The following is a 16,368-nucleotide window of genomic DNA, read 5'->3' as shown; positions in this document are numbered from 1 at the left end:
ATTGCCCAGGAGATGGTCCATTCCATGAAAATGAGGAAGGGTAAGAAAGGGATCGTGGCTCTCAAGCTTGATCTGGAGAAAGCTTATGATCGTTTAAACTGGAGCTTTCTTTTGGATAGCTTAAGTAAAGCTGGTATTCCTGAGAACTGGAGGAGTTTGATTGAAGGTTGCGTGTCTTCTCCTGTTTTCCAGGTTCTGATCAATGGAGATATGTCTGATGAGTTTTCTCCTTCTAGGGGTATCCGTTAAGGAGATCCTATGAGCCCTTTCCTTTTTGTGATAGCAATGGAAAGGCTGGCTCACCTAATTCAAGAAGCTGTGAATAAGGGGAGTCTCCATCCTGTGTCCATTAACAGATTTTGCCCTCCTATTTCCCACTTGTTCTTCGCTGACGATGTGATGATCTTTGTGGAAGGGAATGAGGAGCAAATTGGTGTGGTCATGAATATCCTGGAGTGCTTTTGCGTTGCTTCTGGCCAGAAGATCAATGTCCACAAGTCCCGGATGCTTTGCTCTAAGAACATGGATAGAAGCCTCTGTAATAAGCTTAGCGATCTTTCGGGTATCCCTCTTACCTAATCCTTGGGAAAGTATCTTGGGATCCCCCTTCATAGTGACAGAGTTTCCAAAGCCTCCTTTAAGGAGACTCTAGACAAAACTAATGGGTTGTGTGCTAGTTGGAAGGCCAACTCTCTTTCCTTGGCTGGCCGTCTAACCTTAATTCAGTCTGTCAACTGCGCAGCTCCCAATCATATCATGCAAGCATGTAAGTTGCCTGAGCCGGTTCTCAATGAGCTTGATAAAATCAACCGGCGTTTTCTTTGGGGTGAGTCTGGAGAGGGTAGGAAGATTCACCTAGTCCCTTGGAAGGAGGTCTGCCAGCCTAAAAGCAGGGGGGGTCTTGGCATCAGACAAGCTAAAGATAACAATAAGGTCTTGTTGATGAAGCTCCTCTAGAGAATGTGGCAGAACCCTTCTTCTCTTTGGGTTCGATTGCTTTGTGGCAAGTATCGAAAGGACAAAATCTTTGGGGGCCCTAAAGAGAGGATTGGCAATTGTTCTTTCCTTTGGAAAGGGCTCAGTGCTGTGTTTGCTGAGTTCTGCACGGGGGTTGGCCTAGAGGTGGGTAATGGTAAGTCCATAAGCTTCTGGTATGACACCTGGATCGGAGATAAACCTCTTATAGAGGTTTGCTGCTCTCCCCCGCCTAGCAATTTCCGCAACTGGAGGATTGCCGATGTGGTGGACTCTGATGGGGACTGGATTTGGTCTATGTTTGATTCCTTCTTGAGCCTTGATTCTCTCCTCAGAATCAGGGGAGTGAAGATTAGTAACCTTGAGGAGGACAAGGATAGGCATTGCTAGGCCCTGACAAAAATGGAGCTTACTCTTGCAAGTCTGCCTTTGAAGCTTTTACTCTTGACAGATCCGACCCTCTTTCGGACACTTGGAAATCCATTTGGGCTCTGAAAATCCCTTACCGAATGAGGAGCTTCCTGTGGCTTGGAGTCAAGGACAGGTTGCTGACTAATTCGGATAGACATAGACGTCACTTGGCGGATTCAGGTGCTTGCAGTAGATGCAGAGGCCAAGTTGAATCTTTATGCCATGCCCTTAGGGACTGCCCTAAGAATAAGGAGGTTTGGCAGAAAGTTCTTCCGCACCACATTCTCCCCTCCTTCTTTGCCTACCCTGAGAATGACTGGTTCTCCAATGGGGTTAAAGGTAGGTTAATGGCTAGCATGGAGCAGGGAGACATTTTATTTGCTATTATCTGCCACCACCTTTGGAAGTGGAGAAACGAGGAGATCTTTGGTGAGAAGACTGTTTTTATTGAGAACTTACCCGAGTTCTTCTCTAAAAAGCTCCTTACCATTACGGGGAGCTTCAAAGGGGACCCCCTTGTCAATTCTACCCAGAATAAAGAGGTTCAACTCGTTGGGTGGTGTAGGCCGAAGGATGGGGTGGTTAAGTTGAACACGGGTGGCTCTTGTCTCAACAATGGAAAGATCGCGGCTGGAGGCGTGCTCAGGGACGCGGGAGGTGCCTGGTTGTCTGGATTCACCCATAACCTGGGTTTGGGCTCATCCTTTTCAGCGGAACTTTGGGGTATTCTTTCTGGAGTCAAGCTTGCCAGAAATCTGGGTATTAAAAGGCTTGCTGTGGAGTCTGATAATATGGAGGCTATTAGTATGATCTCTAATAATCATGTTTTTTGTCTTAGTAGCCAGAACCTTATCAAAGCAATAAGAAGTCTTGGCTCCTCCTTTGAGTCCTTAGAGTTCAGCCACATCTACAGAGAACAAAATCGAATTGCGGATCGCTTGGCGGCGACTGAGCACGAGGGGATGTTAGGTGTTTCCACCCTTTTTGATCCTCTTATCTATCTTTCTTCTCTCCTTTTAGAGGACATAGTTGGGGTTAGCTTTCCTAGGCTGATCCTAGGTTAGCTTTTGTCTCGGTGTTGGTTTGTTTTCTTTCCTGTTTCTACAAAAAAAAAAATATATTAATTTTAAATTTAATAATTTTACCAATGTGCTTCTTTAATATTTATTTTAATTATATAAATAGATTTTTATTATTTTCTATTTTTTTATTGTTTTTATGTATTAATAAAGACCCAATAATATTTTTATTGTTTTAAATATATTTTTATACATTAGAAAAATCAATGTCCTTAGTTGTCATTTTACACACAGCTAAATTTTACCAAACATATTTTACAAATAGCTAGTCAAAACAGCTAAACAAAAAGGTAAACAGTTAATGCAAACAGCTAATCCCCAAATAGGACCAATGTAGCCTTCACATAAGGAGCATTTTTATTAATCCTTTTTAATGTTGCGAAACGATGAAGTTTATGTGCCAAGGCACCATAGATGGCTTAGACTTTAGAGAGGATTATGTAAGTTGCACCTAAAGCTTTAATGTTTTAGCTAAATTTTGGCCCCACCAATTTTACTTGTTTATACATCGTGACTTTATGTAGAATGGAACTTCCAATTAAAATAGAACAAACTATCCTATGCTGCGAGAAAATAGAACAAACTTCTGACCTCTTCTATTTATGCTCATAATTGAAATTTTAACAATTGAGTTGCTATATAACAGTTGTTTTCCTTTCATTTAAAAGTTAAAACACTACCCTGCCAAACAAGGCCAATTCAAGGAATTACAAAATATTACAGAATTCTAAACGAATTCATACATTAGTGCCAGAGAGTAGAAATAAATGGATTTGTGAAGTCTTATCCCTCTAATAATTTTACTTACTCCCAAAGAGTTGTTGTTTTTTTAGGGTTTCATTACTAACCCAAGTTAAGATCCAAAAACTTGCTAATGTTAGGATTCTTACAAGGAAATGTACATTGGCAAAATAAGTTATCGAACACTGTCATTATGCCATTAGAAGCAAAGAATTCCTTGATGGTGGTGGTGACGATGATCAGTTGGTACAATTTTAAATCAAAATTGATGAAAAATGAACTTTTTTTATTAACAGAAATGTGCAAGTAAACATTAGACTTAAGATTGCACCGTTTTCTAAGTGAACCTTAAACATCCACTCTCCTCCAATAACCATAGGCCTAAAATTATACCTATCACTAATAACAATAACAGACCATTTGACATCAACAATTCTACATCACCTCATCTTTCTGCTGCAATAATAAAAGCCCTAAACACTGCAATTGAAGACTCCACAGACAATATTTTAAGATTATGCTGCTATTTCCAAGAACACTTGATGTTACAAATTCAAAAGCTTTAATATTTGACAATCCTGGTACATAAACATAGTGAAAAAACCAATCATGTTCATTTTCATTTTCAGTTTCGGCACTTTTTAATCATCATCTTGTCTACACAACTTTCTGTATTAACCTTTACAATGAATACTAATACATGGTATGGATATAGAAACAGAATTTACTACCAACTGGTGATTTCACAACACAACCCTCCTTAATTACATGAAGAGCATAAAAGTCAATGTATAGGAGGGTTGTTTCACCATCCATGAACCTCAATGTTCTTACTTTGTCAACCAATATAGAAAGATGAGAAAAGTGCATACTGATGCAACCAGGGAAAGTATTATGGTGTCCATCGACTTTTTCCTCTTTATCGAAGACAGAATCTGATTCACCTGCATCATTACGTAATATCATCGTATATTAAAATTGCATAAACTAACACCCTCTTCTTCTCCCAAAGTTGCCAAATTAAACCCCTTCCTACTTAACCGTCACATTTTTCAATTTCATATTTTCTTTCCAGCCCTTGACTAATAATTCTGTGGGTCGCAGCTCTAATTCCTAACAGGTAGATCCTTTAGCATCTAGACTCATTTAAAATATTTTATGCACTACAAATTGCAGCCAAGGAACAACAACGTGAAAATATCACTCTGTAATTCAAAAACCTTTAAAACATACAGGAAAAGCTTACATACCGTTGGAAGACGGCTGCTCATATTGCTGAGCTTTGAATTAATTCCACCAAAAGTCGATCGCTGAAGGACAAGAACACCAAGAGTTGCTTGAGCTTGTGAAATTACTGTATCCATCTGCAGTACCAGACACAATCAAGAACATCAGTAAAACCCAGCAATTCGCAAAATCAGATCAATTCTCAAGAGCATTTCATTTTTCCCCCATTGTTTATCAATCAAATTGGCGTTACACATAATACACCATATCTATCATTATGATGTAGAATTTTATAAATGACAATCATGTGCTACCGAGCACTATATTATATAGAGAAAGTGGCGATACATATTCAGTAGTAGGAATTCTATGATGCATATGTCACAGACATTATAACTCCATGCAAAGACCACCACCGACACTTCTACACAAAACTGTGACACCTCTACATAACAAATGTTGCACACATGGTGCACCATTACTTTAGTAACACTAAGGAGACTACAGGTATTAACTTTTTCCCTTGTTTATAATACAAATCATACAGTTCACTCATCCTCTCTGTGTCAACATGGTATTCTGTTTGGAGAGAACAGCATTTGCTATTGGGAAGAAATTTTTCTCTCTTTCCTCTCTTTTTTCACCGCCAGCGCACAATGCAAAGATATGTGCCGATCGGCCTATCCGTAAAATTTTGTGCTCGTTGGAGCTGCACGTGGGTCTCGCGGGCCATCGTGTGTGAATCACTGTTTCAGGCTGCGATCAGCTTCTCCAGCATCACCTTCTGTGTCTGCTGTTCTCAAGTCAGTTCACCAACGGGTGTGAACATGTATAAGTGATTTCCTTTTGACCCTTCACTCCCATAGTCTGCCTTGGAATTTCGTGAACTTTATTGTTGGGTTTTTTCTTTCTATCTCTGGGTTTCATTTAATTGAACTCGCATTGAAGTTGAGTATCATTTTCTTGATCTGAATTGAAATTATGGGTTAGACTAAGTGGTACTATTCTTTGTTGAGATTTTCAAATGGCAGAATTAAATGAAGCAAGTTCTTCAACATCCACATTAGCTAATACAGGTAATTTTGTTGCTTACATATCTCTGTCTTACCATTGCTGGGTTATTAATTCCTGCACCACTGATCATATGACCTGCAGTCAAGGTACTCCATTGGATTTTAAATTCTCATCCTATTTGCCTTGGTGCAACGGTAAACGTTGTTGTCGTGTGACCAAGAGGTCACGGGTTCGAGTCACGGGTTCGAGTCTTAGGAGCGGCCTCTTGCCAAATAAATTGGCAGGGGAAGGCTTGCCCCCAGTACACCCTTGTGGTGGGACCCCTCCCCGGACCCTCACTCAGCGGGGACGCTTAGTGCGACCGGGCCGCCCTTTTTTTTTTATCCTATTTGCCATGCTTTACCTTAGCTAATGGCTCTATTGTTTCAGTAATTGGGCGTGGAACATGTCTCAGTTTCCATTTAATTTATTATATGTTAGTAGGCTTACCAAAGACTTAAATTAGTATGCTTTTTTCTTTCCCGACCATTGCATTTTTCATTTTTTCAGGATCTTAGAGACAAAGCAAGTTCTTCTTAAGGAGACAATAAAGGATGGGTTGTATTTTCTTGATTCTAGCCTTGTATATGTTTCCAAGAAAATGGTATGTGCTAGTACCTCTCCCTCTCTTCTAGAACTTCATTATTGCTTCAGTCACCCTCTTTAAAAGATTACATCTTCTTGCCTCAGTCTCAAACATGAATTTAAGTTGGAGAGTGCATCATGTCAATTTTAGCAACACACCAGTCTTTTATCCTCCTTGAATAAATAAACGGGTTGATGTTACTTTTCATTTGGTCCATTGATATATGGGGTTCTTGTCATGTTTTGACAAAGTTTGGTTTTCGTTATTTCGTGACTTTTGTTGATGCTATTCTCGAGTTACATGGTTATATCCTATGAAAAATCGTCTAGAATTAATTTCCATATTTTGTGCTTTCCATGCTAAAATTCAGTCTCAATTAGTGATAATGTTAAACAATATTCTTCAACTTCCTTTAAAACATATCTTTCACAACATGGTATTATTCATCAATCTCTTCTATTGTCACCCCCACAACAGAAGAGGATGGTTGAGCGAAAAAATAGTCACTTACTAGAAGTTCACCGAGCTCTTATGTTTCATATGCAAATTCCTACAGAATTTTGGGTTGATATTGTCTATATTGCTTGTTTCTTGATTAACCATATGTCCTCCTTTGTTCTTAAAGATCAAATGCCTCATTCTTCGCTTTTTCCTTCACAAACATTGTTCTCGCTTGCTCCTAGTGTGTTTGGGTGCACTTGCTTTGTTCAGGATATAAGGCCTCATGTATCAAGACTCGATCCTAAAGTTCTTAAGTGTCTCTGTGGGTTATTCTCTTCAACAAAAAGGCTATTGTTTGTTATTCTCCTTCTTTAGGTTGTTATTTGGTGTTTGTTGATATTACCTTTTTCAAGAATACATATTTCTTTGTTTTGTTGCGCCTTCTCATTCTCCCTTCATGATTCAAAGGATGTGATATAACCCGGGCTAAAAATATGGATTCTTACACGGAGCAAATACGTTTACTAGATGGTCCTGTCACTCGAGCACGTGCTAAGCAGTTCGAAGAGGAGCTTCAAACATATGTAGTGCAAATATTAGATATGTCGGATCGAATTAACACTAGTGAAAACCCGGAATCTCTAACTCTTTCATACCTTTCAGGTTGCTCAGAAAGAAGACACGTCAAACAAAACGAACATGGGATAATTGAAATCAAAACAGAGGCCGACACGAGCGGTAAAACTAGTTCAAAACTCTTCACATGAGTTGTAACCATTTGAATTTACAGGAATTGAAAATCAACTCAATGTCAATTGATTTTTAATATTTGAATGGTCACAATGACAATTTCAACACATGGACCTTATCAATTCCATATGAATTGATTTGGTTTTTCATTATTGATTTGTTTTGTTGTCTGAAACATTTATGTAGTATTTTGTTTTTATGGTTGACTAAGCTAATTCCCTAATTACCCTTGTACTAATGTTATTGTCTAAGGTAGGGCAATTCTAGTCATGGTTTATTTGTGTTTTATGTATTTAATGGTGTGCCCTTTCATCCGTAAAAGGCACCTTTTGATTAAATAAAAAAAAAATTACTCTTAAGAGTTTGTGAGTGATTTCTCTTGTGTTCTTTGGGGCACTACTTGAACAATTCAGGATTAAATTTTTAACGGTTGGAGACTGGGATCAGGTCTTTACAACTTAGTTTTGTAAGGGTTCTTTTCTGTCCAACCCTGATTCGTTAGCTTTCCTGGTTTTCGAGGCACTGTTCCTCGTGGGTTCGCATCAGGATGACTATCTTATTTATACGGTCATCAAACGGGTAATTTCCTCTCAAAATGAATAGGTGATTTCTCCTTCTCTCATCTTGTTGTTCATGAGGTTTATTCCGGGCGTATGCAACATTCTATGGAGGCAACAGCCATAGTTGTTAAAGGCGCAAGGCGCTAAGGGGTTCTGGAGCCTAGGCTCAAGGCACGCGCTTGAGGAACACAAGACGTAGAAAATAAAAATAAAAATATACTCTTACTAGTTACCGCGTAAACCAAAAAAACACACTTATGACCATATAAAAACATAATACTAAATCATAAATGTCAAAAACATAAGTTCATACTTCATAGATACATTAACATATACTTAACGTCTTAACCTAAGTACCTAACTCATGCTACTAAACTAATAATCATTCATTGTCACTTGATGTTCTTCTGTGTGTCTGTCACCGTTTATGTTTGAGTGGAGTGAAGGAGACTCTTCCTCTCTTAATTCCTCTCTAGTCTTTCTATATTTAGTTATGTGTCTTGATATTTGTTATAGAATAAGTCAATGTAATAAATGTAAATGTAATAAATGTAAGCATGCCTAGGTCAACTAAAGCATTGTTATAGGTTGTTGTGGGTCTACAATGTCTCCTTGATTGAAGGAGAACCTTGTATATATATGTGTATTGCTCTTAAGTAAAATATATCAATGTAGCATCTTACTCTACAATGTCTCCTTGATTGAAGGAGATTCCAGAATTCGTTTTCGGCTTTATGAGCAGAATTTCTAGGTTTACATTTCTGGGCTGTTTCTTTCGGCATTGTTGCCTACCTTGTGAGTAGGCTGTTTGGACCTCGGGTTCTAAGTTTCAGTTCTTCCAAACGTGCATGTTCGGTCAGGTTTACGGTGAATCTCCTTTCTGTTGACATTGTTGGCAGCCGCTTGCGCGATATTTATATTGGTATCTGCTTCTCCGTTTCCGACAAGGATCGTTGTTCTGCTGTCGTCTTGTCATCTACCTTCCGCCTATCTGATTTGTTCTTCTCGGTTGCATCTCCCAGATTATGTTTTATATCCTGAATTATCTTGACTTTCTTATATTTTATTTTGTTTTGAGTGGTATTGTTTTAAGACTATGTTATCTCTATCTGTAGCAAGCTGCCCATGATTAAAATCCATGCTTCATCTTGAGGGGGAGTGTTATAGAATAAGTCAATGTAATAAATGTAAGCATGCCTAAGTCAACTAAAGCATTGTTATAGGTTGTTGTAGGTCTACAATGTCTCCTTGATTGAAGGAGAACCTTGTATACATATGTGTATGGGTAAGGTACCAAAATAGGCCTAAAGTTTTTGGGGAAGTACCAATTTAGGCTCCACATTCAAAATAGCACCAATATAGGCTTAATGTTTACAACATAACATCAATTTAGGCTTAACGTTTACAATATAGCATCAATTCAGGAATTACTAACAGAACGTGACACGTCATCCGTTAAGTCTGCCAACTCAGCGCCACGTCACATAAGGTGCCAAAATAGGCCTAAGGTTTGTAAAAAGTATCAATTTAGGTCTCACTTACAAAATAGCACCAATATAGACTTAACGTTTACAAAATAATACGAATTTAAACTTAACGTTAACAAAATATATCCAATTTAATCTTAACGTCACAATTAATCATATTATATTCTTTCCCTATTAACTTTATATGTTATCTTTTTTATTTAGTTATATTTTCTTACTTATTATAATATAATTAATTATTATTCTTGCTCATTAAAACCTTATATTTGTTTTTCATCAATGATTCCATGACTCTTAAATTCCATGGACTCGTGTAATATATGCAAACTAAAAGTAATTGAATATCCACAAAACTAACACTGACAACTCATCTAAAATGTATCCAAAATGTTACCATACAGCCACACAAAATCCAAAGTGCCTAATATCAGTTCCTTAATTTGTACCATGCTAGAAAAATAAAATTATCTTTTTGACACAGCTTAAATTGGATATATTTTGTAAACATTAAGCTTAAATTCGTATTATTTTGTATACGTCATAGTTGTGAAAGGCGATCGCCTGGGTCGCCTGAGGCGAGAGGCGACCCACGCGATCCTCCCCCCGCCTTCTGCACTGGAAGGCGGGCGTATTTTATAGGGCGACCGCCTGGCTCCCTCAGGCGAGAGGCGGTCTGAGGCGAGAGGCGGTCGCCTTCTGCACTCAGGCGAAAAGTTACAGTTTTTAAGAGGGATTTTTAGGTTAAAGACATCATCATCGATTCATCAAGACAGAAACTTCCTCTTCTGCACCGATCAACATAAACTTACTCTCCTCCACCCAACAGCACCGATCGACATACAATTCCTCTCCTCCATCCAACAGCACCGATCGACATAAACAGGTATTTTTTTTTCTATACTCTTCTCTGTTCTCATGTGTGGAAGTATTTGAAACTGTATGAAACTATATGGAAAGTAGCTTACAAGTGTCCAATTTTCCAAATTTTGCAAAAGTTCATGAAAGTTTCTACTATTATGCAAATTTATGAAAATGTATGAAGTGAAAATGTGTGAAAGTATTTGAAACTGTATGAAAGTTTGTGAAAATGTATGAAACTATATGGAACAGTAGCTTACAAGTGTCTAATTTTCCAAATTTTGCAGGCTTTTGGACATGATGACACAAGCTTGATGATGAAGATTTGGATTTGGATTGATGATGATGATGTTTGATATGTTATTAGGACTAGAAGTTTTATTTTGTTTTAAACTTTAGAAGTTAAACGAGTCAATATGAGTTATAGTTTATTTTTTGTGTTTTTCTAATTTGTTTGTCGCCTCACGTGCGATAGGCGGTCGCCTCGCCTCTCGCCTCGCCTTGAGGTGATATTTTGCCCTTATCGCCTCAGCTCGCCTTTCGCCTTTCACAACTATGGTATACGTTAAGCCTATATTGGTGCTATTTTGTACGTGAGGCCTAAATTGATACTTTCTACAAACCTTAGGCCTATTTTGGTACTTTATGTGACGTGGTGCTGAGTTGGCAGACTTAACGGATGAAGTGTCACATTCTGTTAGTAATTCCTAAATTGATGCCATGTTATAAACGTTAAACCTAAATTGATGTTATGTTGTAAACGTTAAGCCTATATTGGTGCTATCTTGAACGTGGAGCCTAAATTGGTACTTCCCCAAAAACCTTAGGCCTATTTTGGTACCTTATCCCTATGTGTATTGCTCTTAAGTAAAATATATCAATGTAGCATCTTACTCTACATGGTATCCCATGTATCCTAGTGTTTTACATGGTTTGTTACAATATTCTTATTTAGATCAAGGGTTAAGATTAATCTTATTTAAATTAGATTAGTGGTTGAGATTAGTCAAACATTTGTTTTACACAAAACAGTAAAAAAATAAAAAATAAAAAACTAGTGAAAAAATAGAGGTGCGCCTTGATTCAGGCTTCGAGGCCTGCACAAAGGCGAGCCTTTAAACAGGGCCTCGCTTTCTGCAATCAAGCCTTGATTGCAGAAAGCGACTTTAACAACTATGGCACCAGCTCCTACCAGTCAAGACAAATCATATATCTCTTACTTTGTCTATGGATCTTCACCTCCTGAACCTAGTCTTGACCTTCCTATTGCTCTGTGTAGAGATACGCACACGTACTTACCCAATTTCTTCATTTGTCTCGTATAATGCCTTATTAATCTTTTGAAACCTCTTTATAGTTTATTGTTGTTCCCACATCCCTTTCAAGCACCGGCTCATACCGGTTGGCAAGAAATGAAATAAGAAACAAAAGCACTTGAACATAATCACACTTGAGATCTGGTCTCTTCCTCCACAAAAACAAGCTATTGGTTAAGTGGATGTTCACTGCCAAAATGAACCCGAATAGCTTTGTTGCAAGGTTGAAAGCTCGTTTGGTTGCTCGTGGTTATGCACAAACATATGGAGGAGACTACTTTTTCTCCGGTTGCCAAAACGTCTTCCGCCACTTCATCAACAGGAGACTGTACTTTTTCTCCGGTTGCCAAAACGTCTTCGGTTCAACTATTTATTTCCTTGGCTGTTAACTACAGTTGGCCACTTCATCAACTCGACGTCAAAATGTGTTCTTACATGAAGATATTTATACGGAGCAACCACATAGGCTTGTTCCTCAAGGAGCGTCAGGGAACGCGTGCAAGTTGCGAAAATTCTTGTATGGCTTAAAACAATCTCCAGGCTTGGGAGCTACAGTGTTTGAATTTGGCTTACATAGAAGTGTTTATGACGTTTTGTTTTCTTTTCAAGTTTTTGGATACATTTTACTAGTTCAGTGTCCGATGATATAGTTGTTAATGGGAATGATGACGCTCGAATCACAAAATTGAAAGAAATCATTCTTTGTTACTTGATTTCAAAGAAAATGCCTAGGACCATTAAAATACTTCTTGGGAATCAAGTGTCATGCAACCGTAAAGAAATTTGCCCAACTCAAACGAAATATTGTTTGGACTTGTTAAATAATGTAGGTTTGCTTGAGAGACTTGTGATGCACCCATTATTCCAAATGTGAAGTTAAAAGGCGAAGATGGTCACTTCCTTGAGAAAATCTTGAGAAGTATAGAAGAATTGTTAGAAAGTTGAACTACCTTACAATTATTTGTCCTAATATTGCCTTTCTAGTAAGTGTTGTAAGGCAATTCATGCTATCCCCTGGAACTTCACATTGGGATGTTGTTAGTGTGGATATGTTGGGGCAACCTCGTATGTTGGAAAAGTAAGAAGTTGAGTGTGGTATATTGGTCCAATGCGGAATCTGAATACAAGGCTATCACACGAACTACATGTGAACTAGTATGGCTACATCATTTACTTGGTAAGATTGAGTTTTGCTCAATCGAATCCAATGAAGTTGTGGTGTGACAATGAAACAACTATTTGTATTACCATTGGCAATGACATGTCTTTAATGAAAGAACCAAGCACATACATGTTGATCGTCATTTTGCTCAGAGAAGAACTAGAAGACAGTACAATCACAACTCCACACATCAAAACAGAAAGCCAATTACCATGTGTTTACCAAAGCATTACCGAGAAATCGGGTCAACTATATTTGTACCAAGCTGGGCATGATTAATATATATGCTCTAACTTGAGGGAGAGTGTTACGGGGTTGTACAACCAGCAAACCTTGATGAAAGGAATCAGATCCCTTGATAAGGGATTACATTAAAATCATCTCATCTTATCTGTGTCAACATCCTACATCATTATGCTACTCAAACGCACTACTTTAAAAGAGAGGTTCACACTTCAAAGTAAGTTGTCTTGTCATATTATTAATATGCCTATTATTCTGTATGTATCAACATAGAGACACTACCCATGGTACACACTATACAACATAGAGACACTGCCTATACATCTCCTTTGCGTAGCCTCCAACTCTCCCTTCACTCAACCTAATTTATGCATGTGCGCATTGAAAGAAGTGCATAAATGAGATAGAAAGAGATACGAGTCACATCTAAAACCATTCATCTCTTCAAAAGAGTAAAGTTGCATTTACCAGAAGAGATACCATCACTTGGACATAAGCAGAGCACGTCCACAAGTGATAATTATATATTCTAACATAAAATCAATCAGGACTATACTTTAAACTTTATATGACGTGTTCAAGGGTCAAACCACAGCTGAACACAAATTTAAATTCTCCGAATTGGGATAATGTATAACATTTACCCCAATTAGGACTTACTACACTGGCCTTTAATTGAGATGGACAGAGCGTGAATAGATGATGGATAAATATACACGTGCTCTTCTCACTCACACAGATAAACATGTAAGGTAGCACGAAAAAAGTAGCTAGTTTTGAACATCATACCTGTCCAGTATTCCGACTAATGGATGCATGCTCTTTAAGAAGATCTTGTTCTGTAGAACCAACACCGTCTTCTAAGTCTAATCTTGAACGATCAAATTCCCTGAAATCCTCAAGAAGTGAAGCATGTTCTTGCTTTGCTCTTAGGCTGGAACGGAGACGATGAAATTCCTGCACTTCAATAATACAAAGCATCAAATTAGTTATCTTAAATGACAATGTAATCAGTTGAATGCGGACCACTAATAAGCTGATAGAGCAATACCAATCTCACCAAACTTGAAATAAAGGAGGACCACTAACTGATAGAGCAATACCAAACTCAAAATAAAGGAGGATGACAAAACATTTTCCACTTTCTTGTATAGCCAACAGGTGAGGCCCAGGCTTCAGTGAGCAACGAAGAAGATAACAAGAAAAATTGCCAATTCAAAGAAGTCAAATGGATGTGTGTGTGTGTGTGAGAGAGAGAGAGAGAGAGAGAGAGAGAAATTAAAGATTTTAACAAATCCAACATATTGGACTGCTTAAAGAATCTCCAGCAGTAAATAGCTATTAGGTTTCGAGGTTTCGAAGTAATACTAGACATTTTAGCAGATGTTCCTAAGGGCCTGAAACAAAGACTGTTGCTTTCTTTTCCCACTCTATCCCAGTGTGAGAGAGAGAGTTAGTGCATCAGATGGAGAGAAAAAATAAATAAATAAAATAAGCAAAGTTTATTGTCCTTTTTTCCCAAACTGTCTAAGTAGGAGAGCAGAAGTAATGAAAAGAAAATCACTATCTTCTGTACATGAAGTTTTAACGTTTTAACTACAGTTTCAGCTTAATTTATATAGGCCCCATACATCAACCCAGTAAAGCAACTCAATACGTATAAAATGCTAAACACCAGGGTCACACGAGCAATAAACTGCTAACTGTGCTTTCAAAGAATACAATAGTAGATTTTTTTATACCTGAGTAAGATCTTGACAGATTTCTTGATGCCGAGTCAAGGTATGAGAAACCATTTCTGATCCTCCAGATGACACCCACGCCTGCATCTGTGAATTTACTTGTTGAAGTTGCAGTAATAGACGATCTATCCCAGATTCAAGATCATTCTCCGCGGCATCAACTTTTACAGAACCCTTGGCAGAAACAACTTTACGATATGAATTCATCTGCTCATCCAACTGAGCTTCAAGTTTCCTTGCCTGCAATCGCAGCTTCAGTAATCAGTGACCAGGGCTAAGCAAGAATCAGTTAAATTTTCAAAGAATCCTTCCTTCCAGTGTTTTTGAAGAGAGAGAGAAAGAGTAAGATTTCTAGAAGCAATAGCTCTGGTTGACCCAAACATGGAATAACTTGCAAACCATGATAACTTCATGCTTCAAGAAATAAGTAGCTAAGGTATTAATTAGCCAGAATAGTTAGGGTGTGGTTGTGCCTCATGAACTAATAATAAGTGCGTGGTCAATTAGGAATGAGAAGTAAATTTATCAGCAGACTACAAAATATACACAAGAAGCGAACAAGCAAAAAAAATAAGAGTTCTGCCACATTATGAACAAATTTAATCTAGGTAAGCACTCCATGAATTTCAGAATGGAGAACTGAACTGTTATTTCAGATTCACCCAAAATTCTTCCGATTTTTCTTTCTAACCTGATCCAAGTAGTATTCCACTGCTATCCTAATTTAATCTGGATCGAGATGTCAGCGGCAAGGTAGGAGAAATGGTTTCAAAAAAATTAAATTCGTAACAAACAAAACTTTTTCTTTCACAGCATATTTTTAATATACAATTGACTTCCTAGCACAATCTATTAATCTTCAATCACAATCAGAAAAAAATGGAATGTATCTCTATATTGTTCCCAGAAGTCTTAATCACAAAGTTATCTACATGAAACAAGCAAAAGAAATAAATCTATGAACTACAACCCAATCAAAATCAACAGAATTCGAATTCTGAAGGTACGCTCTCGTGAAATCTCAGCACCGAACCGGAAACCAATTGAAAATTCAATAACATTAAGGAAGGTGAAGAGAGAACAATTATGGGAGCTAACCTGTTTTCGTAAAGCGTCCCATGAGCTAGGAACATCCATCTCTTTCGTCTTCCTTGTATTAGAATTGAAGAAACAGGGATAAGAAATAAGAAAAAGAAAACGAAGGAAAGAATGGGGGATTGTTGAAAATGGATGTGAAAGGGAGAGGTTTGGTAGAGAGATCTGGAGAGGGAAGAGGGAGACGGAGACGGATGGTCCGCTTCTTCTCAATGGCACTTGTCGGGCGCTGTATTGCGTAATTGCAAATTCATTTGGATACTAAATTTCTCAATTTCTAACTCTTCCACCTAGGGCTGTAAATGAGCAGAGCCGCTCATGAGCGGTTCGGTGATCGGCTCGATAAAAGCTCGGCTTGACTCGGGTCGATTTGTAAACGAGCCGCTAGTGAACACGATTTACTGGCTTGGTTCGTAAACGAGCCGAGCTTGAACAGGTCAAAGCTCGGCTCGAAAGCTTGCGAGCAGACTCGATTAGAACATTTATGAACAAATTTTAGTTTTGTAGAAAACTATATAGTTTTGTGTTAGTTCACAAATATCTAAACTTAATATTATTTTATTTGCTATTAGATGAGTTCGTTCACAAACATAATAAATGAGTAATAGATGAACTATTTGTAAGCATCTTATTTATTTATTC

The 16,368-nt window shown here is 37.9% G+C and overlaps 1 protein-coding gene across 1 annotated transcript; it reads right to left on the bottom strand.

Annotated features, from left to right (window-relative positions):
• Nucleotides 1–3,798: 3,798 nt before the first annotated feature.
• On the bottom strand, nucleotides 3,799–15,975 carry LOC136221704 (Golgi SNAP receptor complex member 1-1). Its single transcript, XM_066009132.1, has 5 exons — nucleotides 15,730–15,975; nucleotides 14,632–14,871; nucleotides 13,679–13,846; nucleotides 4,457–4,570; nucleotides 3,799–4,150 (listed from the first exon to the last, which is right to left on the bottom strand). The coding sequence occupies exons 1-5, from the start codon at nucleotides 15,766–15,768 to the stop codon at nucleotides 4,037–4,039; spliced, it is 675 nt and encodes a 224-aa protein (XP_065865204.1). The 5' UTR covers nucleotides 15,769–15,975; the 3' UTR covers nucleotides 3,799–4,036.
• Between the last annotated feature and the right edge of the window lie 393 nt (nucleotides 15,976–16,368).

The sequence above is a fragment of the Euphorbia lathyris genome, chromosome 3, assembly GCF_963576675.1.
Source record: "Euphorbia lathyris chromosome 3, ddEupLath1.1, whole genome shotgun sequence".
NCBI lineage: Eukaryota > Viridiplantae > Streptophyta > Magnoliopsida > Malpighiales > Euphorbiaceae > Euphorbia > Euphorbia lathyris.
Note: the sequence above shows the minus strand (reverse complement) of the source record. Positions and strands in the feature narration are given on the sequence as shown.